The sequence below is a fragment of the Balaenoptera ricei genome, chromosome 6 (assembly GCF_028023285.1).
Source record: "Balaenoptera ricei isolate mBalRic1 chromosome 6, mBalRic1.hap2, whole genome shotgun sequence".
Taxonomy (NCBI): domain Eukaryota; kingdom Metazoa; phylum Chordata; class Mammalia; order Artiodactyla; family Balaenopteridae; genus Balaenoptera; species Balaenoptera ricei.
In genome coordinates, this window is record NC_082644.1 from 67,040,444 (window position 1) to 67,068,065 (window position 27,622).

Genomic DNA, 27,622 nt, shown 5'->3' on the forward strand with positions numbered 1-27,622 from the left:
ATGAATGGATTAAAAAGATGTGGTATGTGTGGATGTATATATATATATACACACACACACACACCATGGACTATTACTCAGCCATAAAAAGAATGAAATATTGTCATTTGCAGCAACATGGATGGACCTAGAGATTACTTTACTTAGTGAAGTAAGTCAGACAAAGACAAATATCATATTATATCACTTATATGTGGAATCTAAAAAGAATAATACAAAAGAACTTATTTACAAAACAGAAACAGACTCACAGACATAGAAAACAAACTTATGGTTACCAAAGGGGCAGGAGGGAGGGATAAATTAGGAGTACAGGATTAACAGATACACACTACTATGTATAAAATAGATAAACAACAAGGATTTATTGTATAGCACAGGGAACTATATTCAATATCTTGTAATAACCTATAATGGAAAAGAATCTGAAAAAGTATATATATCTGTATTACTGAATCACTTTGCTGTACAACTGAAACTAACACAATAATATAAATCAACTATACTTAAATAAAAATAGATTAAAATTAAAATTTAAAAAATGAAGTATGTCCAAAGGACATGCTCAGAGCAAGTCCCAAGACTTCATCTCCCGAGGTGATGCTGAGTAAGAATGTGAGGACCCAGGATGGCTCCTGGAAAGCCTGGAACCTAACACTGTCCCCACAGGGGTGGTTTTGGGGGTGAGGCAGAGCTGGGGTGACAGAGAATGCGTGTGGGAGAGTGACAGCCCCGAGCTGGCTGGGCCTAAGCACTTCCCAGTGGGCTCTGTCTTCAGACTTCATGAAGCTGAGGTAAGAGCGGGGGTGGCCTTAGGTCGCTTAGTACAGGAAAAAGTACATCGAGGTGGGAGGAGGTGCAAAGCCTGGAAGAGCCTCTAGGTCAGGGGTCAGCAAACTTTTTCTGTAAAGGGCCAGATTATAAAAAATTTAAACTTTATGGGCTATACGGTCTCTGTGGCAATTACTCAACTCTGCCATCAGAAGCAGAGGAAGGGGTGTGAAATTTGGGGGGGTGGTGACAATATGAAAACAATGAGCATGGTTAAGTTTCAATAAAAATTCAATAAAAATTTTGTTTATAAAAACAAGAGGGGGTTTGACCCCCTGGCTATAGTTTACCTACCTTTTTTTTTTTTTTTTTTTTTTAATTTATTTTTGGCTGTGTTGGGTCTTCGTTTCTGTGCGAGGGCTTTCTCTAGTTGCAGCAAGTGGGGGCCACTCTTCATCGCGGTGCGCGGGCCTCTCACTATTGTGGCCTCTCTTGTTGCGGAGCACAGGCTCCAGACGCGCAGGCTCAGTAGTTGTGGCTCACGGGCCTAGTTGCTCCGCGGCATGTGGGATCTTCCCAGACCAGGGCTCGAACCCGTGTCCCCTGCATTAGCAGGCAGACTCTCAACCACTGCGCCACCAGGGAAGCCCCACCTACCTACCTTTTTTTTGTTGATACATACCAGTGGATAGTAGAGTGTTAACTGTGGTTGATTCTCATTAATAGGTGCCTACTAAAAGTACTACAGATGTTCTAGAAATGATGATAAGTTATTCTTTTTTGAGCTGGCAAACTCAGCTAAAACAGGAGTTTTTAGTAGTGAGCCAAATTTGGTCAAAATCAGTCACCTTCTTTAAATTTATCACAGAATAAACTAAAAGAAGTACCGACAAATGGACAATAAAACAAACACCAAATACCCAATGGTTTCATTAATAGTAATATCTCACTTCATTGCATTGACTAAGTAGACATAAAATATGTACACTTGGAAGCAGCCAGAAAATAATGCTGTGACCATGTGCTTAAGAGTAGTATAGGGCTTCCCTGGTGGCGCAATGGTTGAGAATCTGCCTGTCAATGCAGGGGACACGGGTTCGGGCCCTGGTCTGGGAAGATCCCACATGCCGCGGAGCAACTAGGCCCGTGAGCCACAACTACTGAGCCTGTGCGTCTGGAGCCTGTGCTCCGCAACAAGAGAGGCCGCGATAGTGAGAGGCCTGCGCACCGCGATGAAGAGTGGCCCCCGCTTGCCACAACTAGAGAAAGCCCTTGCACAGAAAACGAAGACCCAACACAGCCCAAAAAAAAAAAAAAAAGAGTAGTATAGACTGTGTGTACAATGCAGAGGGAAAAAGAAAGATGGGTGAGTTGGGGGAGAGAGTCTTACAGATTAAGAAAGGGAGTACAGTGTAGTGTATAGGCATGGGCTCTGGACTGGGATACACGGGTCCATTTACTGGACCTTGTATTTACTAGCCATATGGCCTTGCACAAGTATCTCCTCATCTCTAAGACTGGAGACGGCGGGGGGAAGTATATACCTCATAGGGCTACTGTGAGGATTAAATGTTAGTACCTCTAAAGTGTTTAGAACAGTGGTCTGGCATTATAACAATAATAATGCTAATTATTATTCTATATTAAGATAGATCCTGCAAGAAGTTTGAATTTGGATCAGCAAGAAGGAATGCGGAGGGCATTCCAGGCAGAAGATACAACATGAGCAAAGGCACAGAGGTAGGAATGAGCTTGGCATGGGAACAGGAGAGGGAGAAGGATACCCTGAAAAGCCATGCAGAGGAGTTTGGATCTAGTCTAGAGACAGGAGACTGGCATGATGATGAAAACAGTGTGGGGGGAATCGGACCTCACGGAGTGTGCCGGCTCCACTCAAGGGGACTTTCCAAAGCTATCTATACATTTTAAAATTTCTCATTGGGTGTTGGTAAGGAAACAAGATATTAGATAAGTCAAATCTATTTCATGTAATCTCTTCATTTTACTGAGAAGTAATTTCCAAAAACTGTAGTTTGATTTTATCACGTAATTTTTGACTACAAGTTTGTTTTTTTTCCCCCCTCTAGATCTACTCAGATATTCTTTATTTCAAAATACATAAAGTGGCAGAGTCTGATGCCACAGATGTTCTTTTGTTGCTGAAAGGTTGAGAGGCAGTGAGCTGAAATATACAAAAAACCCTAAATAGTTAGTCTGCATGAAAATCTGGGTGGCAGCTACATGGATGAGCAGGTATTAGACAGAGCCCTGGTCATTTGGACAACTCCAATGACCAGAAAATAGATGGCCACATACTTCTATTTTTAAAGGCTCTGAGAGGTCTGATAACTTGACTTATTCCAGGCAAAATGTTCCCCTCAACTCCTGATGCCGTGATGGTTAATTTTATATGTCAATTTGGCTAGACTAATGTGCCCAGTTGTTTGGTGAAATGTTAGTCTAGATGTTGCTGTGAAGGTGTTTTGTAGATGTGATTAACATTTACCGTCAACTGACTTTTTTTTTTAAAGATTTTTTTGATGTGGACCATTTTTAAGGTCTTTATTGAATTTGTTGCAATATTGTTTCTGTTTTTATGTTTTGGTTTTTTTGGCCCTGAGGCATGTGGGATCTTAGCTCCCTGACTAGGGACCGAACCCACACCACCTGCCTTGGAAGGCGAAGTCTTTAACCACTTGGACCGCCAGGGAAGTCCCTACCGTCCACCGACTTTAAATAAAGCAAATTACCTTCCATAATGTGGATGGGCCTCATTCAAACAGTTGAAGACCTTGAGAGCAACAACTGAGGTTTCTCAGAGAAGAAGGAATTCTGCCTCAATACTGTAATGTAGAAATCCTACCTGAGTCCCCAGCCTGCTGGCCTGACCTATAGATCTGGGGCTCGACATTGCACCTTCAACTCTTACCTGAGTTCCCAGCCTGCCAGCCTGCCCTACAGATTTCATACTTTTTGGTCTCCTAGTGGTTCTGTGGTTCTGTTTCTCTGGAGAAGCCTGAGGTACCCCTCACCCCCAACAACACATACCAAGTTTTCTTGGCTGTCCAAACACTGGGCCCCAGACCTAGCCTCTTCCTATTTCTCAAATCAGTATCTCCATGTCTGGCTCCCTCTTCTTCCCAGGGGATATTATCCAAAGCATTAAATCTGTTCTAAATAAAGAGTTAATAACTGATGAGCAACTTTTTAGGGAGAAAATTAAAAAGCATCTACTGAAAATCTAACACATTGGTATTTGTCTTGACAAAACCTAAAACATTATGCTAAGTAAAAATGAGTAATTTGTTCCTTTAATACTTCATCACTAGTGATCATCAGTCAAGTTCTACATTTTATGCAGCTCTAAACATGATTACAAAGACTTGGATCAATCTGAAAATAACTCTGAATGCAACTGAAACATGTAGAACACAAAATAATGTCATGTATATATGTACATGACAAAGATGAATGGAAATACAGATAAACGCATAATTGTTTTTTTTTTAAAATATATTGTCAAGAACCATGACTTTTCCCACCCCACACCCAAGGCAGACATTACTCATTCATCAATCACCACACTTTCCACCTAGAAATAGTCTCCCAAACCATCCTTATCTCTGCTCTAGGCATTCCCTGCACCTGACATGAGGCCTGTTTGCCCTTCTGGATTTGGTCCAACTTTCTCGATTTACAGATGACAAAACTGAAGCACAGGGCTTCCCTGGTGGCGCAGTGGTTGAGAATCTGCCCGCCAGTGCAGGGGATACGGGTTCGAGCCCTGGTCTGGGAAGATCTCACATGCCACGGAGCAACTGGGCCCGTGAGCCACAATTACTGAGCCTGCGCATCTGGAGCCTGTGCTCTGCAACAAGAGAGGCCGCAATAGTGACAGGCCCGCGCACCGCGATGAAGAGTGGCCCCCGCTTGCCACAACTAGAAAAAGCCCTCGCACAGAAACGAAGACCCAACTCAGCCATAAATAAATAAATTAATTAATTAAAAACAAAACAAAACAAACAAACAAAAAAATGTGATGTTTATCACTTCCATGCTATTTTTGTACTTTTATATCACATGACTGTTTCCCATAAACACTACTTAGGGGTTGTTTGCATGTTTTTAAACTCTCTGTCATTGGTAATATTCTATCTGTATCTTTCTGTATCTGTCTTTCCTCTCCAAATTATATTGTTCAGATTTATTCATCTCAAAAATACATCTAGTTTTGGTGCTTTCATTTTAATTACTGTCTAGTCTTCCTATTCATCTTTTCTCCTATTGATTCATATTTGATTATTTCTAATTTGTTGCTATTATAAGTAATAGTACCAGGTACATTCCTATGTATGTCTTCTATGATGTATATCCAAGTGGTCCTGACTTATTTACACTGGACCACATATTCTCAGGTAAGTGCCAAGGAGGGGTGAGGGAGAAAGAGGAGAAGCATCACTCTCTCACCTCCCTGACTCTCCCTTCCTCCAGGTTAAAAGGTAGAGACTGTGACTATATATAATTGTGGAGGGGCGGGGGGCCGGGCAGGGAGAGGAGGGAATTAGTCCCATTTCTTTAACTTGATTTTGGATCAAGATAGTTACTCTATTTTGAATTTCAGACACCATTAAAAGAGGGTGTGGAATTTTTCTGTTTATAAGGAGCTGTACTGGTTAAAAATGACTGTGATACACTGTTAATCCAAGGAAGTCACTTTATAACAGTGCAATATTCAGACCATGTGGCAGGCCATAGGAAAGACATTTACGTTGGCAGCAAGCCTTTGAGTGTTCAGTTCTTCAAATAGGTGTTTCTGCCTTCATTACTCAGATCCTAGGCTCTTTCCTGACAATATTTTCTCTCTAGGAAAGAGCTTGAAAACTGGTCATTGACCGGCTCAATTAGCCTACGGGCACGTTTTATTTAGTTTGTTTGGTATTTGAAATATTTTCAGCCAGCATTTAGTAATTAGGTCATTTTTATATAAAAATCTGGATTTCCATCTTCTCAGGCAATGTTAGGCTAGTGCTAAATTGACAGGGAATATACTCTCAAATTTGTTGAAATCCCTCCCCCACTTCCTATCAGGTTATACTAGACAGTGTATACTCATTTCATCACCTGCCTGGCCCTAATAGGCATCTGAGTTTATTACCTCTGTGCTCAGGACTTCCACTATGCTTTCTTCCTTATGCTGAGCCATTGAAGGAGTCGCTTATACAAACACCCTGACCTCGTGAAATTCAGACAAATATTGGGCCTCTCCCGTGGAAACTCACATGTAGGCCAAGCAGATCAATTTATAGGAATATAGGATTTTTGTTTCTCAAGAAATGAATGCTTCCATCAGGCCTGCCAGTGTTGATCTGAAAGTTTTCTGAGTCAAGAAAATCTTGTTGCTGATTCAGAAAAGCTCAGGGTAACAGGACATCAAGTACAGTCCGGCCTAAGCTGCAATTCTTTCCTGGTGCTGTGCCCAGGGATGAGTATACAGTCACAGGATGTAGTTTCAAGAATCGCTTTCAGGGAAGTGGTGGAGACGGGGAGGGTGCAGGAGCCTCTTTTCATTTCATTCTTTTAAGTTTTATTTTGTGCTTATTAGCTGCCATGTCTGATGCATAAGCCAGACACAGACCCTGGTATTTGAAGGTTTTCTAGGGTTATTTTCACAATTGGTGCCTCTGGAATTTTGAGGATATATTCAACAGAATTCGAAAATGAATAGTTCTGAATAGTCTGACTAGCTGATACATAGTTATTTAGACATTTCTATGAATTGCCTATCATTATTTTGGTGACTCATAAACTTGTGTGTCACACCATGTGATCCCTAGATTACAGGGAAAGGCAGCTTTCCCAAGAAAGCCAGAAATACCCATTTTACAATGAGACCCAGGCCTGTTGGTCCCCAACACACCACTTCCCCAGGGTCTAAGCTTTTCATCCAACAAGCCTGAATGATTTCAGCAACCCTACTTCTCCTAACCTCCAGATCACATCCTCTCTCTTCCACAAAGTCCAGCTCCATGCCTGTCAACCTCATGACATACTTCCACATCCCCAGCAATGCCCTTGACACACAGCCCCCAACAGTGTACTTAACAACTGTTGCAAAAACATCAGCTGTTGATTGTGCCACAGTTGAATATCTTCTCCTTACTGTTAAATTTAACCATGCATCTAATTTTGTGAGCCCAGATGTCCTGTGCCTTATTTTCTAGGGGTACTTAGGAATACAGACAGACGAAAGGCTACATAGTTGTTCTGTGGCTATACAAGACACCATCTTGTTCTCCAAGAAAGGTATGGAACAACACAGGGTTGCAAGAAAAACGGGCTAAAAATGCCACTAACAGGAAGATTCTGCATGAGCCTAAACTATTCAGTTGCCCTTGGTGCATTAATAGAGGTTATTTCTTAATTCACGATGGGAGAGGAAAGGGGGTGAAAAAGAAAAGAAAAATCATGATTACTCACAGCTTTGTCCACTTCTCTCCTTACCGTGGTGACAGATCTTTTTGTTGTGTCTGAAAAAGAAAAAATCCAGGGATGGGATAAGATTAACAAGGAAATAGTTCTGTTTATAGGCTAAACAATGGCAGAACAAAAAGTAAATCCAAATAAATCCACATATAGAAGTCCAAATGTCCACCGTGGTTTTAGACCTCAGGCTGAATACGACGTAAAACCATACTCTTAGGAGAAAATTGTGAAGAAAGAAGGCCCCCACTTACTTCCCATTCTGTTGTCTGCCTCTGGCCCCCAGGTACTCAGAGGCTGAGGGGCTGCTAATTTGGGTATTCAGCCCAGGAAATGTCTCTGAAATTATCTCTCCCTGTTCTGCTTTAGTCTTGAATACCACTTCCTTCCTGTCTTCCCTAAACAGAGCAGAAGGTCTGATCAATTAATTTACTCTAAGGTATAAATGACATACTTGTTCAAAGTAATTCCTGGGGCAGAAGCACAAGTTCACATGATGGGATGCTGCTGACCACCGTTTCCCTGGTTTCATCTCTTTCTCAACCGCTGATTTCACACGTTCCCTCCCACTCTGATTTTCTTCCAGGGCTTGATGCCCATGTCCTGCAGTTGCCTGGGTTCCTGAACTCAATCCATCCCTAATTCTGCTTTTGCTCTGTACATCAGATTCTTTGTAACTCCCTCATAACCATCCTGACATTGGCCTGGACTTAGAGGGCTTCTATCCCACATTGCAATCTCCTCTAAGAGTGCTTGTATTTGAAATGAGCCCAATGGTTAGCCTATAGAAATTGCCCTTGAATGTTGGAGATTGAGTGAAGGCCTCTAATGCCTGAGGTCAGTGCTGTCATCCTCTGTGGTTCTCATGCAAGCATTAGCCAGCATATTTGGCCTTTGGTTTAAATCCCTGCAAAGTCCTGGCTCAGTCTTTTAGGCAAGTGCCACTCAAAATGTGGTCCGTGGGCTGGTACCAGTGGGTGAACTGATTGTTAACAGTCCACGATGAGATAGATTTAGAAATCAAGTATAAACATTTAGAAATTTTTATAGAAATTCTTTTAATATGTTTTGTTTTTCAATGATATTTATTGAAATATATTATATTTATTGAAATATCATATTATATTTATTGAATCCAGTAGAAATTGGAAATACTGCTCTATCCCATAGAGTAGCTACTAGCCACATGTGGTTATTGAACACCTACAATATGTGAGCACTTAAAATATGACCAAGGACTTGAATTTTTATTTAATTTAAATAACCACATATGGCTACGTTGTACAGAGCAGGTTAGCATACATATCTGCACATGGGAGGTTAAATGTCTAAAATTTTGTTGAACGTCTATATATGCCAGGTAATGTTTTAGACATTGGACATATACTGATGAATAAGAGAAACACAGTCCCTGAACTCAGGAAATTTAAAGATTAGCAGATGAAGCAGAATTTGACATTGTTTTTGTAATAGAAGGCCAACTTCTTTTCTGGAACCCAGCAAGTCACCCTGGAGCTGTAAACTACTGAATGGTTCCTCTTAAGTGGAGATGGTAAACAGAACCCTTTATGGACTGTCAACAGCCTCCCTATACACCTTGGTGTGCAGAGCTGGTTGCTGAGACATAGGTGGGTAAATTTTAGGAGCCAAAGAGCCTTCTGGGTGGACACGTTTATTTGACTCTGATAGATTTAGAAGTTTGGGACAGCAATGTCGCCAAGAGGAACTCAAGATAAGGCAGTTAGGACTGATGTCCCAGGCTCAATACAAAGGCTGAGTGCAGAAGAGGCTGGCTGGGCACAGCTGCTGTTAAGGCAGGAAGCCCCTTCTGCCACACCAGCCCATGAGAATCTTGCTTTAGGAGCAATGGCAGACCGTGTGAGGGGAGCCAGAAGAGTTGTCATCCTGCATCACTCTGGTCTGTGTGGGGATCTGGACTGGCAAGGGTACCTTTGTGTGGTGGACAGAGATACCCAGAGGGAACAGAGATGTTGCATGGCAGTAGAAACAGCTGCAGCTCAAAACCAGTGCCCTCTGGTGAACTGACCTAGCTCCCCAGTAGCCTTCCTGCCTGTTTTGAAGCAGCACTGACCCTGGGGGCTAAGCAAGCCTCCTGACAGTCTGTGGGAGGTGGGGAAGTACATACTGTAAGAGGGAGGCACTGGACTTCTTGCTGAGGTAGGCAGGTGGGTACTTGAGGATGTGGAAAATTAAAAGGGATGCAATTCCATTTATAGCCCAAGCTATTAAAACAGGCCCTATGTATGTAACGTGTACTGAGTGTATTGAAAGGAGAAGTAGGTGCTATGGAAATATCTAACAAGGGATTTGAAGTAATGGGTGTCGTGAGGGAGTAGAGTCAGGGGTGGGAGTAGAATCAGGGAAGGCTTGATGAAGTGACAGCTTAGCTAAGATTCAAAGGATGACTGCAACTCAGGTGGGCAAAGAAAAGAAAGTATTTTAGAAAGAGTGAATATTATATGAGAAAACTCAGAACTGCAAGAATGAGATACCTCTGAGGACCAGACAATTCTGTACGGCTAGAGCTTGGAAAATGAGGGTACAAAGCCGAGACGTGAGTCATATGACCAGGGGCTTGTTGGGATTTCACCCAGTGAGCAGTGAGAAGCCACGGAAGAGGTGTGAGCAGAGGAGACATGGTAGATTTGAGAATTTAAACGCCTGTTCTAGCTAAATTGAGAGGCAGGAGTGGGTGCAGGGAGACAGGTAGGAGGGTTCTGCTCTAGCCCAGGTTGAACCACAGTCGTGGCAGTGAGGTTGAATCAATAAGCTGGAAAATGTTATTCTCATATTGCTTCCTGCATCAGATGGAAAAAACACCTCAAAGAAGTTGAGTGATTCGTACAAGATCATAGAGCCAATATGTGGGAGCACCAGGTCCAGACCTAGCTTCTGTCACTGGTTTAAAGCTCTATCCACAGTACCAGAACTTCTCAAGCTTCTTCTGTGACGTGAGTTTGCGTACATGGCAGACGCATTTCCACACGTGTAAACGTGTACTCCCTTGGAAGAAAGCAGATCCCAAAGCACAAGAGTTAGAGATGGGGGTTATTACACAGGCAGCGGTGATTTCACTCTCGTTCATTAAAAACAGAAAAGGAATCATTTGAAAATGAATTCACTTACCTTTTATTAGTAACAAATCTCTCCCACTCCAGTTGGTGCCTGAGACTTGCACCCAGCTTGAAGCTACTGATAGCTTCACTTACTCTTGAGATTGGAATGGGGGATGAGGGGAGGATTTCTTTTTTCTGCTCTATCTTTAAGAAATATGGCTCCATTTCATTTTCCCAAAGAGAGTAGGGACAGAAGACTCTGCTGCTCATTTCTGAGGTGACTAATGGGCTCTCAGGTCCCAGGTCTGGAACCTTGGTTATAAAGTTGTTTCTGAGAGGTACGTATGAGGGAGGTAATAAAAGAATGCAGAAGGTAAGATTCTGATGGGCTGCATCTGTCATGACTCTCTGAGGTCATAGATTTGCAGAAGTGATTCTGTTTAGTCAAAGTTCTTTGGGGCAAGACCCTGTAATTCCTCCTTTATGGTGAATTGCCCTTCCCTTCCACTTCTATCCCCTCTCTCTCTCCCTGCCCCATTTTTCCTCCTTTCCTCCCTCCCTTCTTCCCTTCTTCTTTCCTCCCCAACCCCCCTCTTTCTTTTGACAATAGTTCTTGGATCCTGGATTCCACAGTAGAGGGTTTTGTGGTTAATACCCAAGCTAATGCACACATACGTCAAGGAAAAATTATGACAATATTTTCACGACAGATGAGACTATAGACGTTAGACCGTAGATGTAGGATAACAATCACCTAAAAGCCCCCCAATTCTCAAATAGTGACCATTCCAAATTCCTACTGAATTATTCCCAGATGCATTTTCCTTTTCTATAGGCCATGTTTAGATCTTGGGAGGAGCTCACTGGGTGCTGACAAAGGAACAGTTTTGGAAAGCACCAGATAGGCCTGCGGGTATTCTGGCATGGGCTCAAAGGCTACAGGCATGCTCTGTCCCAGCTGTCACAAGAGAATAGGAATGGGTTGGTGAGCATGTGACAGGCTGAGGAGGGAGCTGCTGAAAGACCTCAGGGCACCACCAATCATGTGCTTTCCCTACCCCCAGATGGCCTCATACTTTTTTCCTTTCCTTACCCAACCAGAAGATTCAGATTCTTGTGGGGAGGAGGAGGGCTCAGCCCAGCTCAGACCCAGAATGGAGAAAGGAGGAATGAGAACTAAAGGAATCCTCATAAAGGATCCTGGCATCTTCCCACGAGTGAACTCTGACCACATAGTCATCTGTATTGCGAAAATAACACTGATTTCACGAGGCTAATGACATTTTCTTGGCTCAAAGATCACAGCAAAAATTTCGGCCACAGGAACAAAACATTCCTTTAAAAATATTCAGTGTAAAGATTCCAGCTCACTGAAGACTGGAGCCATTTTTTTCTGGGGGTAAAATCATCAGGAAAAGCCCAAAGCAATTCATAAACCTTGAGTGGACTTAGTTTGAAGCTGGGAAGCTGTAGGCCAGTGAGGCCAAGCAGAGCCTCACACTGCAGATACCCAGTCCACTCGGTTACCATGAATGAAACTCACTTACCTTTTCCAGAATAAAACGTTTGGCAGAGCCGTTTTCTTAGGACTATCATTGTGGCTATGAACATTAAAGCAATGATGAAGGAGAGGATGAAAAGATGAAGCAGTGAAGATGGAGGGATCTCGGGGGATTCCATATCACCTGGAGGAAAGAAAAGCACCAGAATCCCATTACATGTTAGCTTAGAGGTAAACCAACAAGTTGGCCAAATGACTGGGTTTTAACCAACGTGGCCAACTTGCCATGGAGTAAATACTCCATGCCAGGTACTGTCCTATGAATGCTGTATATATATGAATGCTGTATGTATATGAATGTTGTATGTATTAGCTCTTTTACTCCTCACGACAACCCTATGAGGCAGGCTCTACTATGACCCTCATTTTACTGATGAAGAAAGTGAGGCACAGAGACCTTTCCCTAAGTTATACAGTAAGTGACATAGCTGAGATATAATCCAGGCTGACTGGTTCCAGATCCCATGCTTTTCATCATTCTGATACACCTATTATATTATATCTTCCTTCCTTCTTTCTTTCTTTCTTTCTTTCTTTCTCTTTCTTTCTTTCTTTCTTTCTTTCTCCTTCCTTCCTTCCTTCCTTCCTTTCTTTCTTTCCTTCCTTCCTTCTTTCTTTCTTTCCTTCCTTCCTTCTTTCTTTCTCCCTTCCTTCCTTGCTTCCTTTTTCTTCTTTCTTTCCTTTCTTCCTCTCTCTCTCTCCTTCTCTCCTCCTTCATTGTCTCTCTTTTTCCAGTAGGATAGTCCCTCAGCCCAAATATGTCTCCCCGCTCCACTGCCAAGCACTCATGGTGCTTAGAATTTTTAGCATCAGTTATTCAATCTCCAGGATTAACAGGATCCTTTTGAAAAAATAGAATATCATACCTTAGCGTGAACCACTACAACTAGCCCTTTTCCTTGTCTCAGCTAATCAAGGTTTGACAGTGAGGAAAAGATGAATTAGTAGAGAGGTGGATGAGAAGAGTAATTTTGGAGGTTGGGGGAAAGCCTTGTAAAGGAGAGCACTGGTTAGAATGAGGGGCCCAGACTGACAAAGGGCAGGCCTGGAGGGGCGTCCACTGTAGGGAGATGGAAGGGTACCCAGGGTAAACTGTGCCCTATCCAAAAGGCTGAATTTTGCCTCATGGAGTAACTCATAAAGAATAAACATAACAGGGAATTCCCTGGAGGCCCAGTGGTTAGGAGTGTGTGCTCTCACTGCTGAGGGCCCAGGTTCACTCCCTGGTTGGGGAGCTAAAATCCCACAAGCTGTGCGGCGCGGCCAAAAAGAGAAAAAAGAACATAACAGCCTGGTCCAAGAAAAACCTGGCAAAACTGCTCATGAGGAAGGGCTCAGTCCTGCCAACTGCCCTCCCCCTCCCCCATCATAGTGCTGTCTGAGCATCACAGACAGTTTTAGCTGAGAAGGGATCAGATATCATTTAATGTGAGGCCTTCGTTTTACAGTTGAGGAAGTAAGGCTCTGAGATGCTAAATTATCTATAGGGTCATCACTGCTAAATAAGTGACAAAGCCAGGATTGCAAACCTAGATCTGTCTGATCCAAAGCTCAGGCCCCACAGATATTTATCTCCATCCTTAAGATTGTGGTGAACATTAAGAGAAAAAAAGCATTAAGTAGTCTGGTTCATCTACACATTGGATAATCCATATATAATATTTTTAATTGAGGTATAATTGTCATATAACTTTATATTAGTTTCAGGTATACAACATAATGATTTGATATTTGTATATACTGTGACTGATCACCACAATACGTCTAGTTAACCTCCCTTACCATACATAACCCATATTAATTAATATCTTCTAGGAAATGCTGATTAAGCACTTGCTACATGTAGCACCATAAGTCAAGGAGTTCTCACTGTCCCCACAACAGGAGAGGTCCCTACTTCAGTGCCTTTATGCAAACCCTTGTCCTGTGCATGTTCCCTCATAGTCCCTTCCACACACAAACTCTACTTATTCCTGAAGACTTTCTAACATTGAACATCCAACAGGACATCAGTCTGCTTAGATTGTAAGTATCTGAAGTGCAAAGATTTTCTCTAAGTCATCTCTGAATCCCCTATAGAGCCAGGCGCCAGCTACATGAAAGGTGTCAATAAAGATTTGTTGGGCTGAACTGACCACCTGTCTATCTAGTCTACCTTGCCCAATCTTCCTTGTCATTAGTTACCTTGTGGCAGACTGCTGCTTATCCCTTAAATCCATTCTCCGTTTCTTCTCTAGTATTAGCTAGGGATTAGCTGGACACATGGCTTCTCTGAGACTACATTTCTAAGCCTCCCCTGCAGTTAGGTGTGGCCAGCCACGTGAACTAAGTTCAGGACTAGAGAATGGGTCTTTTGAGTCTCGGCCTTCAAACACTGAATGTGTCTCTTTTCCTTTCTGAAGGCTGAAACATGAATGTGGCAGTGACCCAGCTTTGACAATTCAGCAGGGGTAACATCCTGGAGAGTGCCAGAGCAACAAGATGGAAAGAACCTGGATTATTGAATGACTTTATGGAATATAGTGACTTACCTGCTCTGAACCACCTTCTATCTCTGGATGTGACATCAGAGAGAAATATACTCCTGCTTTATTTGAGTCACTGTATTTTGAGGTTACTTAGCCTAAATCCTAATACATCTTCTTTTAAATTGTTTTATAGTAATTGCATGCTACTTAACAATGATGTCATGAGGCAATGGGAAAAACATTGGATTTATCCTATCCACAGCCTCATGCACTGACAAGGAAGTCATGCCTCTCGCTAAAGGTACCATATTTTTTTTCCTGTTTCCATCCTTTCTGACTGCTAAGGACTTTACAAACATATTTCATTTAATCCTCACAATAACCCTATTAGATATCTACCATTATTTACCCTCATTCTACAAATGAGAGGCTGAGTTCTAGGGTGGCACAGTCATATGCTCATGTTCTCAGAGCTAGTAGGTAGCAGAGAGAGGATTTGAAATTCAAGTCCATCTGACTTCAGAGCCCATGCTCCTGACCACTGCCAGAGAGTCACTTCCAAGACTCCCAGGAGAACTTCTCTGCCAGCCCTGAAAGGGTCTTGTTAAAATTATTTCCTGTGTTCCAATCTCATTACATTTCCTAATGAAAATGCAACACTGCCTTAGTGGAAGGAACCCTGTTTCAAAGGGAAAATGGTCTCATTGCTCCTTCATTTCTGATTGAAAATTAGGATGTTCAGTCATCTATTCTAGAGCCACTGGAGCACCTCCCACCCCAGACTCTCACTGCTATATTTGTTTTATTCATTGACTTCTGGAGAAGCATGTTGTGGGTCACAGAAGTCAGCAGTGAGCAGCTCAACTTATGAGAATGAGTAGAAAGGGGACAGTCATAAGACAATTTAAAAATGTCTTTGTGAAACAGAAGCAAGAATGCCTTTGTGGAAGAATGTGTGACTTTGGTTATTTTGTTGCTGGTATTTGTATCACAAACTAGGGGATCATTTGACTGCTCTGATCTGGCTGTCCACACAGACTAGCAGCTGGGATGATGGGACTGGGGTCATCCAAGACTAAGTCTCCAACCCATTAATCTGACATTTATTGAGCACTTACCATGGGCAGAGCACTGAGGTTTTGCTTTAGTTTGGACATAAAGAAGACTCATGTGAACAATTAAAATACATGGAAAATAAAATACCAATGAAAGAGAAAAGACAAGTACAGTCACAGGCAAACAAAGAAATGGTACAGGCAATAGGTTTTAGGAGGCAAGATGAGGGAAAGATGCCTTGTACCCTGGAGTTACCAGAGCTGCCATGGAGAACTGGTGAAGAGGGCGAATAATAATATTTTATGTGGAAGAAACTTCTGAGCAGAGAAGTCATGGTGATGGGAGAGGTACAAGCAGGTTCAGAGAGTACAGGGAAAGGAAGCAGAGCTGCCTGGAGCAGAGGATCCATGTCAGGGGATAGGATGAATATAGAGCTGGGAAGGATTCTCAACCTATCTCTAGAGACTGGTTGAAAATCTCTGACAGCACAAAGATTCCTCCATTTCCCTGCCAGCCGCATTCATGAGTGCTATCCTAGGAGCTCCCAACCTCTGATGCAGACCCCACAGGTCCCTCCCACGATTGTTGACTATTCCATCAGCTCTGTTGGCTCCCTTGGAGAGAAGAGCCAGCTTACTTCTTTCTTAACTTCTCACCGCCTCAAGGCTTCCAGAAGAATGGTTAGTCTGCTCTTCCACCTCTCTACCGTGAAGAAAAAAATACTGATGTAATCAGTGATGTGAAGTGTAGATTCCAGTTATTTCCAAATTCATCTTACCCAGGCCCCTGTTTCCCAGCAAAGTTTCTTATATAAGTGTCATTCTAGAAAACCACATTTCATCCAAAGTATTGGCCAAAAATTAACCAGGCAGAAAATTCCACATAACAAAGGAGAGTTTACTAAACAATTCTTGGAAAAAAATAATTCCCCTGGGATTGTAATATATAAGACTCTAGACCTCTGGTACGAATTAGTTATAGCTCAATTTTTATAAGGTGACAAGTCTGGTGGTCTTAGCTGTGATTAAAAAAAGAGGTAGAGAATGCTGAAAGGTCAAAACTTGCCTAATTCACTATTTTCACTCAAAGTTGGCCCTAAAAATGGTAAGTTTCTAATGTCTTCATTTCTTTCAAATCCTTAGCATGAATCCTCTCTTTACTTCCTCACTTCATCATAATAACTTAGTTAGAAAGAAGCTGGGCTAACTTTAGCGCTGGAATTGGGTAGCCAAGTGTGGATAGGTGGGGAAGTGGGGAGTTGGGGGTTTGAAGATGACAACGGAGCTGGCTGCCTCTGAAAACTATATCAGGGAGGATTCTTTTCTTCTAGAAAAAAAAAATGCTAGGAAATTAATGATGAGATGGGCATTGAGTCACTTCAAAGTTCTCAGTCTGGTCTGTGGATTGGTGCCAATCCATGATAAAATTTAATTTGAGATACAGCAGGTATCTCTGGTGCCCAACTCATATTCTGCCTGTCTTACCCCTGATTTCAGCTATGGCTGAATGTGGCTGAATGATGGATGATTCTGTGCAGGTTCTAACTCACTTCCCCCAGACAGTCTTGCTTCAACCATGTTCTACTTTTATGCCAGGGCTCCCTCAATGCTGAGGGCTGGTCCCTTTCGTCATTACTTCCAGTGACCCATTTGTAGAAATTTTGCTTCTCATCTCCACAAATTTAGGCTCCACTGGATTAAAGGTCCAGCTTCCTAGTGGCAAGTGCTTCTACCAAAGGATGCTGTACCAAGGGATATGTTCTATTGCATCTAGATACTGCCTAGTCAGCTTGAGCTCTACCCACTGTCGGACCAGCAGGCAAAGAAAAGAATCATTGCACTGGTAGAGTAATCAATCTTGATTACCAGGAAGAACTCAAATGCTGCTACCTAATGGAGGCAAGGAAGACTATGTCTGGAACTCAGGGATCCACTGATTCTCTGAGTCTTGTTACTTCTATACCCAGTAATAACAATGAAAAGGCAATTGCAGCAACTTCAGTCTGCTAAGCGCAAGGTGACTACGGGCTCATGTCTCTCAGGGTTGAAAATCTGAGTCACCCCCAACCCCTATTTCTCTCCACCTTCCAGGCAAACAAACTATTCCATCTGAAATGCTGAGTGAGGGAAATCTAGAATGTATGGTGGATGAGAGAAATGACAAACATCAATTATGGTTTGGGATCAGTTGCAGCAGCAGGAGCTGTAACTTGTTCCATGAAGTCTTGTATATGCATCTTGTGCAGAGATTGTAGCTACTTCCCTTCCTGAAGGCTCGGAAACAGTGGACTTAATGTAGGGCATGAATGGATGGCAAGGGATAGACTGTTGTAGTCCTGCCTCACTTCCTCTCAGCTTCACCTCTGACTTCAGCCACAGATTGGGTAGAATTCGGGGTGGGCCTTGACTCACTTCATGGTCAGTGATTCACCTCAAGTGGACACATTGCATTCTGCCCTGGAATGACTTTGATGCTATAGATGCTGGGGGGAGCTCACTCAGCCCACATGCATGCATAGTTCACAGCAGAAGGAAGTTAACACTCCTGGGGACAACTGTTAACCACTGGGGGTAAAAGCAGATGGATTAGTCCTCCCACCTGAAGCCCTCTGAGTAAACATCTTAGGAGATGATCTATACACTCCTCAGGTGGTCCTTGAGTATTTAAGCTTCTATTGTCCACACCAACAACTTTGATAATGCACCCTTCTATCTGCTTTTCCTTCTTTCCTGTCTTGATTTCCTAAACCTCCCACTTCTGCTCCCTGGGGTCATCATCTAAATACCTGCATGCCACACAAGTCCTTATCATAGGCTCTGTTTTACCTAAGGTAAAGGGCAAATAGTGAAATATAATGACAACATAGCAAATCTTCTATAAAGTCAAATTTATCATAATTAGGGACTGTTCTTTATTTGGAGATTACATCCTTTATTGTTATGATAGCAGAATAATGACCTCCCTCAAACATGTCCATGTTCTGAAACCTGTGAATGAGTTACCCTACACAGCAGAAAGATTTTGCAGATGTGATTATATTAAGGACATTGAAATGGGAAAATTATCCTAAATTATCAGGTTGAGGTATGTATTGTGGGGAGGCATCTAATGTAATCACAAGGGTCCTTAAAAGGTGGAAGAGGGAGACAAGAGAGTTAAAGGAAGAGATGTGATGACAGAAGCAGAGATCTGAGTAATGCAATTGCTGGTGTTGAAGGCTGTAGGAAAGGTCCACGAGCCAAGGAATGCAGGTGGCCTCCAGAAGGTAGAAAAATCAGGAAAATGAATTCTCCCTTAGAGCCTGTGCAATCCTGTTGACACCTTGATCTGAGTCCAGTGAAGCCCTTTTCAGACTTCTGACCTCCAGAAGAGTGAGGTTAAGCCCATGATGTTTGTGGAACAATAGGAAACTTATGTCTCTGGTGATAAAATGACCTGTCTCTTATGAAATGATTATGATACTAGATGTTAACTCTCTTATTTGGCAAATGAATGTTCTTGGCAGATAAAAAAATTGTCAGACTACCAAAATTGTCAGAAATTTTGCTGGTGCACGAAATTCTAAAGTATGGGATTCAGCATAGCCAGTGAAGGCTCTAAATGATTTTTTTAAGAGGTCAGTTTTCCTGGAAAACCCTAAAACCACTTGGCTGGCAGCAAAGCCAGCAAAGTAATATTCATACTGCTGACTCGTAGCACTGTGCCTGAATCACAATGATGAGCCTTTATGCTGGGTATTTTCAGTTTCCTGTCTGGATCCATTCTCTACACTCCAACACTCAGTTCTGAGCTCTGAGAGGTTGACTTTATGAACATGTCAGTGGAATTCCACCTGGGCTCTGCCAATGGGAAGCACCAGCAAGAGACTGGAGGGTGGGAGGAGAACGAGGTTGTGGTATCCATTCATCAGTTTCTGCTCTTTGGAGTTGCTGCAGGTGGCAGCATCGCTGTACCGGAGGCCACAGCTCCCTTCTCCAGGTTCCAGTAGCCTCTCCAGGGTGGTAATTGCTCCCCGTCTTTTGAAGCCCCAGGTGCCCTGCACTACCTTTAGTACTTTCTCTAAATCCTAATCTCACCTCCATAAATAGTCCCTTTATTACACTCTCCTCATATTACTCATTCTGAATGTGCCATCCATTTCTTGCCTGAACCCTGACTGGTAAGCTAGGCAGCTCTTACCTTGGTCAATGATGGCCGAAGTGAGTTCCTTCATATTGGCATTCCAGAACACACAGCTGAAATTCCTGCCAGGGTGTGGCTTTAGGCGCAGAACACTAGTGACCTGGTAGAGGCCTTCAGAGGTCTTGGTGTGGCTGGTGTTGGTAGGAACACTGATATTTGGCCAGGACACTTCTGCCAGGGGATAGCCTACAGCCTGGCAGGTGAGCTCTACCTCATCTGTCCCTGGGACCTTAAGGTTGCGAGTGTTTATTTTCTTGTAGGAAGCTGGACAAGAGAAGAAGAAAAAGAAATAAGTCTCTCTTTTCTGATTCCCGTAGATCTCTGTACTCAATGCCACGTGAAGTAAAATTACCATTATTAATATTAAGTACTAATAGTTTTAACTTTTTAAACATTTCCTATGTCCCAGATATCATGCTATTTTACATACATTGAATTATTTAATTTTTACAATACAGCAAAACAGCATTGTTAATATACCCAATTTTTGTTGAAGGTAATTGAGGCTACAGAGGTCGAGTGTTTCACTCAGAGGCACAGGGCTTTTAACTGGTGGAGCCAACTTATGCACACTCGAGGTTTGATTCCAAATCTCAATGGTGCTTTACCCTACCACAATCTGTGGCATCCTGTATTAATGTAAATTATCTTATAATTGGGGATTGGAGAAAGAGAGGCTGGATAAACTAAATCACTAGATAACCCCCACATCTCACTTTATTTAGTACTTTTTCTAACTTCAGGAGAAAATTCTCTTTCCATGTCCTCCTTTCCTCTGTCCTCTTTAAGATTAGGAGGAGAGAAAATAAGGAGCTAGATATCTGTTGGAGGTCAGATTCATTGCCACCTTGGTCCCAGATTGTTCCATCTGGGTTTGTGTTTTTGTTTTTTTAACATCTTTATTGGAGTATAACTGCTTTACATTGTTGTGTTAGTTTCTGCTGTATAACAAAGTGAATCAGCTCTACCTATACTTATATCCCCATATCCCCTCCCTCTTGCATCTCCCTCTCACACTCCCTATCCCACCCCTCTAGGTGGACAAAAAGCACCTAGCTGATTTCCCTGTGCTATGCGGCTTCTTCCCACTAGCTATCTATTTTACATTTGGTAGTGGATATATGTTAATGCCACTCCCTCACTTCATCCCAGCTTACCCTTCACCCTCCCCGTGTCCTCAAGTCCATTCTCTACGTCTGTGTCTTTAGTCCTGTCCTGTCCCTAGGTTCTTCAGAACCATTTTATTTTTTAGATTCCATACGTATGTGTTAGCATACGGTATTTGTTTTTCTCTTTCTGACTTACTTCACTCTGTATGACAGAGTCTAGGTCCATCCACCTCACTACAAATAACTCAATTTCGTTTCCTTTTATGGCTGAGTAATATTCCATTGTATATATGTGCCACATCTTTATCCATTCATCTGTCGATGGACACTTAGGTTGCTTCCATGTCCTGGCTATTGTAAATAGTGCTGCAATGAACGTTGTGGTACATGACTCTTTTTGAGTTATGGTTTTCTCAGGGTATACGCCCAGTAGTGGGATTGCTGGGTCATATGGTAGTTCTGTTTTTAGTTTTTTAAGGAACCTCCATACTGTTCTCCATAGTGGCTGTACCAATTTACATTCCCACCAACAGTGCAAGACGGTTCCCTTTTCTCCACACCCTCTCCAGCATTTAGTGTTTGTAGATTTTTTTGATGATGGCCATTCTGACTGGTGTGAGGTGATACCTCATTGCAGTTTTGATTTGCATCTCTCTAATGATTAGTGATGTTGAGCATCCTTTCATGTGTTTGTTGGCAATCTGTATATCTTCTTTGGAGAAATGTCTTTTTAGGTCTTCTGCCCATTTTTGGATTGGGTTGTTTGTTTATTTGATATTGAGCTGCATGAGCTGCTTGTATATTTTGCAGATTAATCCTTTGTCAGTTACTTCATTTGCAAATATTTTCTCCCATTCTGAGGGTTGTCTTTTGTCTTGCTTATGGTTTCCTTTACTGTGCAAAAGCTTTTAAGTTTCCTTAGGTCCCATTTGTTTCTTTTTGTTTTTATTTCCATTTCTGTAGGAGGTGGGTCAAAAAAGGATCTTGCTGTGATTTATGTCAAAGAGTGTTCTTCCTATGTTTTCCTCTAAGAGTTTTATAGTGTCTGGCCTTACATTTAGGTCTTTAATCCGTTTTGAGGTTATTTTTGTTTAAGGTGTTAGGGAGTGTTCTAATTTCATTCTTTTACATATAGCTGTCCAGTTTTCCCAGCACCACTTATTGAAGAGGCTGTCTTTTCTCCATTGTATATCCTTGCCTCCTTTGTCATAGATTAGTTGACCATAGGTGCGTGGGTCTATCTCTGGGCTTTCTATCCTGTTCATTGATCTATATTTCTGTTTTGGTGCCAGTACCATACTGTCTTGATTACTGTAGCTTTGTAGTATAGTCTGTAGTCCGGGCGCTTGACTCCTCCAGCTCCATTTTTCTTTCTCAAGATTGCTTTTGCTGTTTGGGGTCTTTTGTGTTTCCATACAAATTGTTAAATATTTTGTTCTAGTTCTGTGACAAATGACATTGGTAGTTTGATAGGGATTGCATTGAATCTGTAGATTGCTTTGGGGAGTATAGTCATTTTCACAATGTTGATTCTTCCAATCCAAGAACATGGTATATCTCTCCATCTGTTTGTATCATCCTTAATTTCTTTCATCAGTGTCTTACAGTTTTCTGCATACCGGTCTTTTGTCTCCTTAGGTAGGTTTATCCCTAGGTATTTTATTCTTTTAGTTGCAATGGTAAATGGGAGTGTTTCCTTAATTTCTCTTTCACATTTTTCATTATTAGTGTATAGGAATGCAAGAGATTTCTGTGCATTCATTTTGTATCCTGCTACTTTACCAAATTCAATGATTAGCGCTAGTAGTTTTCTGGTAGAATCTTTAGGATTCTCTATGTACAGTATCATGTCATCTGCAAACAGTGACTGTTTTACTTCTTCTTTTCCAATTTGGATTCCTTTTATTTCTTTTTCTTCTCCGATTGCTGTGGTTAAAACTTCCACAACTATGTTGAATAATAGTGGTGAGAGTGGACAACCTTGTCTTGTTCCTGATCTTAGAGGAAATGGTTTTAGTTTTTCACCATTGAGAATGATGTTGGCTGTAGGTTTGTCATATATAGCCTTTATTATGTTGAGGTAGGTTCCCTCTATGCCTACTTTCTGGAGAGTTTTTATCATAAATGGGTGTTGAATTTTGTCAAAAGCTTTTTCTGCATCTATTGAGATGATCATGTGATTTTTTATCCTTCAAGTTGTTAACATGGTGTATCACAATGAGTGATTTATGTATATTGAAGAATCCTTGCATTCCTGGGATAAACCCCACTTGATCATGGTGTATGATCCTTTTAATGTGCTGTTGCATTCTGTTTGCTAGTATTTAGTTGAGGATTTTTGCATCTATGTTCACCAGTGATACTGTCCTGTAGTTTTCTTTTTTTGTGACACCTTTGTCTGGTTTTGGTATCAGGGTGATGGTGGCCTCGTAGAATGAGTTTGGGAGTGTTCCTCCCTCTGCTACATTTTGGAAGAGTTTGAGAAGGATAGGTGTTAGCTCTTCTCTAAATGTTTGATAGAATTCGCCTGTGAAGCCATCTGGTCCTGGGCTTTTGTTTGTTGGAAGATTTTAAATCACAGTTTCAATTTCATTGCTTGTGATTGGTCTTTTCATGTTTTCTATTTCTTCCTGGTTCAGTCTCAGAAGGTTGTGCTTTTCTAAGAATTTGTCCATATCTTCCAGGTTGTCCATTTTATTGGCATAGAGTTGCTTGTAGTAATCTCTCATGATCCTTTGTATTTCTGCAGTGTCAGTTGTTACTTCTCCTTTTTCATTTCTAATTCTGTTGATTTGAGTCTCCTTCCTTTTTTTCTTGATGAGTCTCGCTACTGGTTTATCAATTTTGTTTATCTTCTCAAAGAACCAGCTTTTAGTTTTATTAATTTTTGGTATCATTTCCTTCATTTCTTTTCCATTTATTTCTGATCTGATCTTTACGATTTCTTTCCTTCTGCTAACTTTGGGGTTTTTTTTGTTCTTCTTTCTCTAATTGCTTTAGGTGTAAGGTTAGGTTGTTTATTGAGATGTTTCTTGTTTCTGGAGGTAGGATTGTATTGCTATAAACTTCCCTCCTAGAACTGTTTTTGCTGCATCCCATAGGTTTTGGGTCGTTGTGTTTTCATTGTCATTTGTTTCTAGGTATTTTTTGATTTCCTCTTTGATTTCTTCAGTGATCTCTTGGTTATTTAGTAGTGTATTGTTTAGCCTCCATGTGTTTGTACTTTTTACAGATTTTTTCCTGTAATTGATATCTAGTCTCATAGCGTTGTGGTCGGAAAAGATACTTGATACGATTTCAACTTTCTTAAATTTACCAAGGCCTGATTTGTGACTCAAGATATGATCTATCCTGGAGAATGTACCAGGAGCACTTGAGAAGAAAGTGTATTCTGTTGTTTTTGGTTCGAATGTCCTATAAATGTAAGTTCATTTGTATCATTTTTTAAATGTGGTTTATTTATACAATGGAATATTACTCAGCCATAAAAAAGAACGAAATAACACCATTTGCAGCAACATGGATGGACCTAGAGATTATCATACTAAGTGAAGTAAGTCAGACAGAGAAAGACAAATATCATATAGCACTTATATGTGGAATCCAAAAAAAATGATACAAATGAACTTATTTATAAAACAGAAATAGACTCAGAGACATAGAAAACAAACTTATGGTTACCAAAGGGGAATGGGGGAGAGGGATATCTTAGGAGTCTGGGATTAACAGATACACACTACCATATATAAAACAAATGAACAACAAAGATATACTGTATAGCACAGGGAACTATATTCAATATCTTGTAATAACCTATAACAGAAAAGAATCTGAAAAAGAACACATATATATATCTGAAACACTTTGTTGTACACACTAACACAACATTGTAAATCAACTATACTTCAGTTTGAAAAATAAAATTTTTAAAAAAGAATAAGCAAGGTTTGGGGGAGGGACAGGAGCACACACCCTACATTTATGTAATATTAAAGATGTCGCCACAGCCTCTTTCTTATTAGGGAAATGGCTGAAAAGACATCATTATCAGCAATACACAATGGGGAAGCTGGACTGAGGGTGACATTCTTAGGAAAAGATGAGTAATTTTAGAATTTCAGAGGTGAAAGTGATCTTAAAATTTGATTAGTCCAACTTCCTGCTCAACGAGAAGTATCTTCTCCAGCAGCTTTGCTAGATAACTATCTTGATGAATGTTCCACATGCACTTGGAAACAATGTGTATTCTGCAGTTGTGGGGTATAAATTTTATATATGTCAATTAGATCAGGATGGCTAATTGTGTTGTTCTACTCTTCTATTTTCTTTTTTGTGTGTTCTACCAGTTATAACAGAGATGAGTTGAAATCTCCAAATATGATTATGGATTTGTTTATTTCTCCTTTTAGGTCTGTCAATTTTTGTTTTATATATTTTGAAGCTATATGGTTAGATGTATACACGTTTAGGATTGTTACATTCCTGTTGAATTGATTTTTTCTATCATTATGAAATGCCCCTTTTTATCTTTAATAATACTTTTCTTCTTGATATTAGTAACCTGCGAGATAACTAACTTTTGGTTAAACACATCTGTGAATGGAAGCTCTTACTTCCAGAAGCAGTCATTGCCATAATTAGACAATAAGAAAGTTAAACTTCCATTGGGAGGATCATCCTTACGCCAAGTCAAATTTTGCCTCATGGTAGCTTCAACCCATTGGTACTTACTTGCCTGGTTTAGCAAAACAACATATGGTAAGCATAGTAGTTAAGAACATGGGCTTCAGAGTTGGAAAGGTTTGACTAAGCTTAAGCCAAGCGCTGGTTACGTGACCTATCAAGCCTCAGTTTTCTCATTTGTAAAATAGGTACAATAATACTTATCCTTAACAGGGGTGTGAGGACGATTAAATGAGTTAGGTACCTAGAACTTATTAAATAGTCAGTTAGTACTGGCAATTATTATTATCTCTTTCATGTGACAAAACCCTTCAGATATTTGAAGATCACTGGCAAGACCCCGTATAGTCTTTCCACCTCTTAGGTAAAACATGCCTACTTCCTTCAACCATATCTCACAGGACATAATTTTCAGCCCCAGTTCCAGATAGCAGTCTTTGGATGCACTTTGTTTTTGCCAGTGTAACATGACCTATATTCCAGATATTATCTAAGCAGCACAAAGTATAGTGTGACTAATTATTTCCTATGTGCTGAGTACACTTCAGGCCCAACACAGGGTTTTAAAGCAGCCTAAGGTCGTAAGATCGATTTCGCTGAGTGATCTACTGTCCAGCTGGGTTGGCTATAACAGACCTCTTGTCACTTGGAGATGGTCTCCAGGCTGACCCAAGACCTTTGTTGCCCCTTAGTCAACAACTACTACTTGTTCAGTCGGTTATAGATCCAGCCAACTACACTATTATTCATCCCACGTTTTACCACTTTATACACAAGGTGTGTGCTGTGTGGGTCCTGGGCCTGTTTGCCGTTAGATCAATCCCTCAGTTTCTGCTCTATACGGCGGGAAGGCTGACTCCTGCAGGCTGTGTATCCCAGGCTCGTGACAGCCAACAGCAGGCATAGCGGGAAGACGGGAGAGTGAGCAGGAAGAAGGAGAATGAGTGTTTCTCCCCCACACTCTATGCTATAAGGCCTCTCCAGCAGCGGCCACAGCTCTTCCCTGGCTCCAGATACCACTGGACAGGCCCACTTGGGTTCCACCCCTGGGCCCATAAACCCTGCCTTCCCCCTGTCCCTCCAGCCCAGCAGTGTGGTAGCAGCTTCCTGCTTTTGCTAATTGGTGATTTGCCTCCCTAGTCCCCATTTGGCTTCTCAGTCTGTTCCATCAAAAGAATTACTATTTTCTGATTTCAATTTCCATTGGTTTAAACGGTTTCTGTTATCCCAGTTGTCTCTATAATTCAAATGTTACTGGCAACTCTAGCATTTCTGAAATAAAGATAAGCTTTATTATCTTTACCATATGTTTTAGTACTATATTATCTTTACTACTGCACATAGTATTATCTGCTTTATCATCATAATGACCATAACTAAGGTGAAAAAATGTAGTTTTATATGCATTAATCTTAGAGAATCCTGGCAGGTTTCTAGTAGTCACTGAAAGAAATCTTCTAGGATGGCTCTCAATTGGTCTGTTAAATGGCCTGGGGAGGAACATCAGGTTAAATTCTCCCCTTCAAAATTCAGGATATTGTTTTCTTAACTCAAGGTTTCCTTATTCCCTTCAGTTTCCCCAAGGGAGAAAAGACACTGAGAGCAGATTTAGCCCCATTAGTAAGTTTTTTTAGCAAATGCTTTCTCTGGGCCTAGAGGCTAAAGGTACAGACCTCATTTCACTACCGAGTTGCTTCCCTCGGGCTGTTCTCCTCCCTATGCCCTCTGCCATCTGACTTCCCCTTTTAGGGTGAAGGCCATTTCTCTTGCGAGAGAAAATGGAAACTATGCTGCTGCCTTCCTCCACTTGTTGAAGTTGTACTCTATCTATCTTGGGCCTTTTTGTTGATTTAAAGTACGTCTGTAAGCCTCAGCCTGCTCAGGCCTTCAGGCTGGTTTGGCCCTTCTGTTCTTAGTACCTGCTCTGTGTCTCTCTGGGATCCTTGCTCAGGCCAGTTCTTAACCTGTGGGCTCAATCCCTGGCTTCTCAGGGCCTCTGTACTCTTTTCTTCAGTCATGCTCCCTGGCCTTCTTCCGACAGATTTCTAATTGCCTTGGGGTTGCAACCTGGCCTTTCAAAAACTGCAGCCTTCTGTTACTGTTTCTTCTAGACTCTCTAGCCATGCTACCTAGCATTTTTTCCCCTGTCCTTATGAAATCAGTTCTCTTTTCACTATATTTAGTATGAACTGTTGCCCAGACATCAAAGAAAATGCTATAAACCTATTTTCAAGG

The 27,622-nt window shown here is 41.5% G+C and overlaps 1 protein-coding gene across 2 annotated transcripts in view; it reads right to left on the reverse strand.

The window, feature by feature from the left end:
* Positions 1-27,622, reverse strand: part of PDCD1LG2 (programmed cell death 1 ligand 2) — a 73,107-nt gene that overhangs the window by 33,237 nt on the left and 12,248 nt on the right. For both annotated transcript variants that reach the window (XM_059926431.1, XM_059926432.1), the window contains exons 3-5: positions 19,593-19,859; positions 11,876-12,013; positions 7,249-7,298 (exon numbers count right to left, since the gene is read on the reverse strand). In XM_059926431.1, coding sequence (XP_059782414.1) covers positions 7,249-7,298; positions 11,876-12,013; positions 19,593-19,859 — 455 coding nt within the window. The remainder of the gene's footprint in view (positions 1-7,248; positions 7,299-11,875; positions 12,014-19,592; positions 19,860-27,622) is intronic.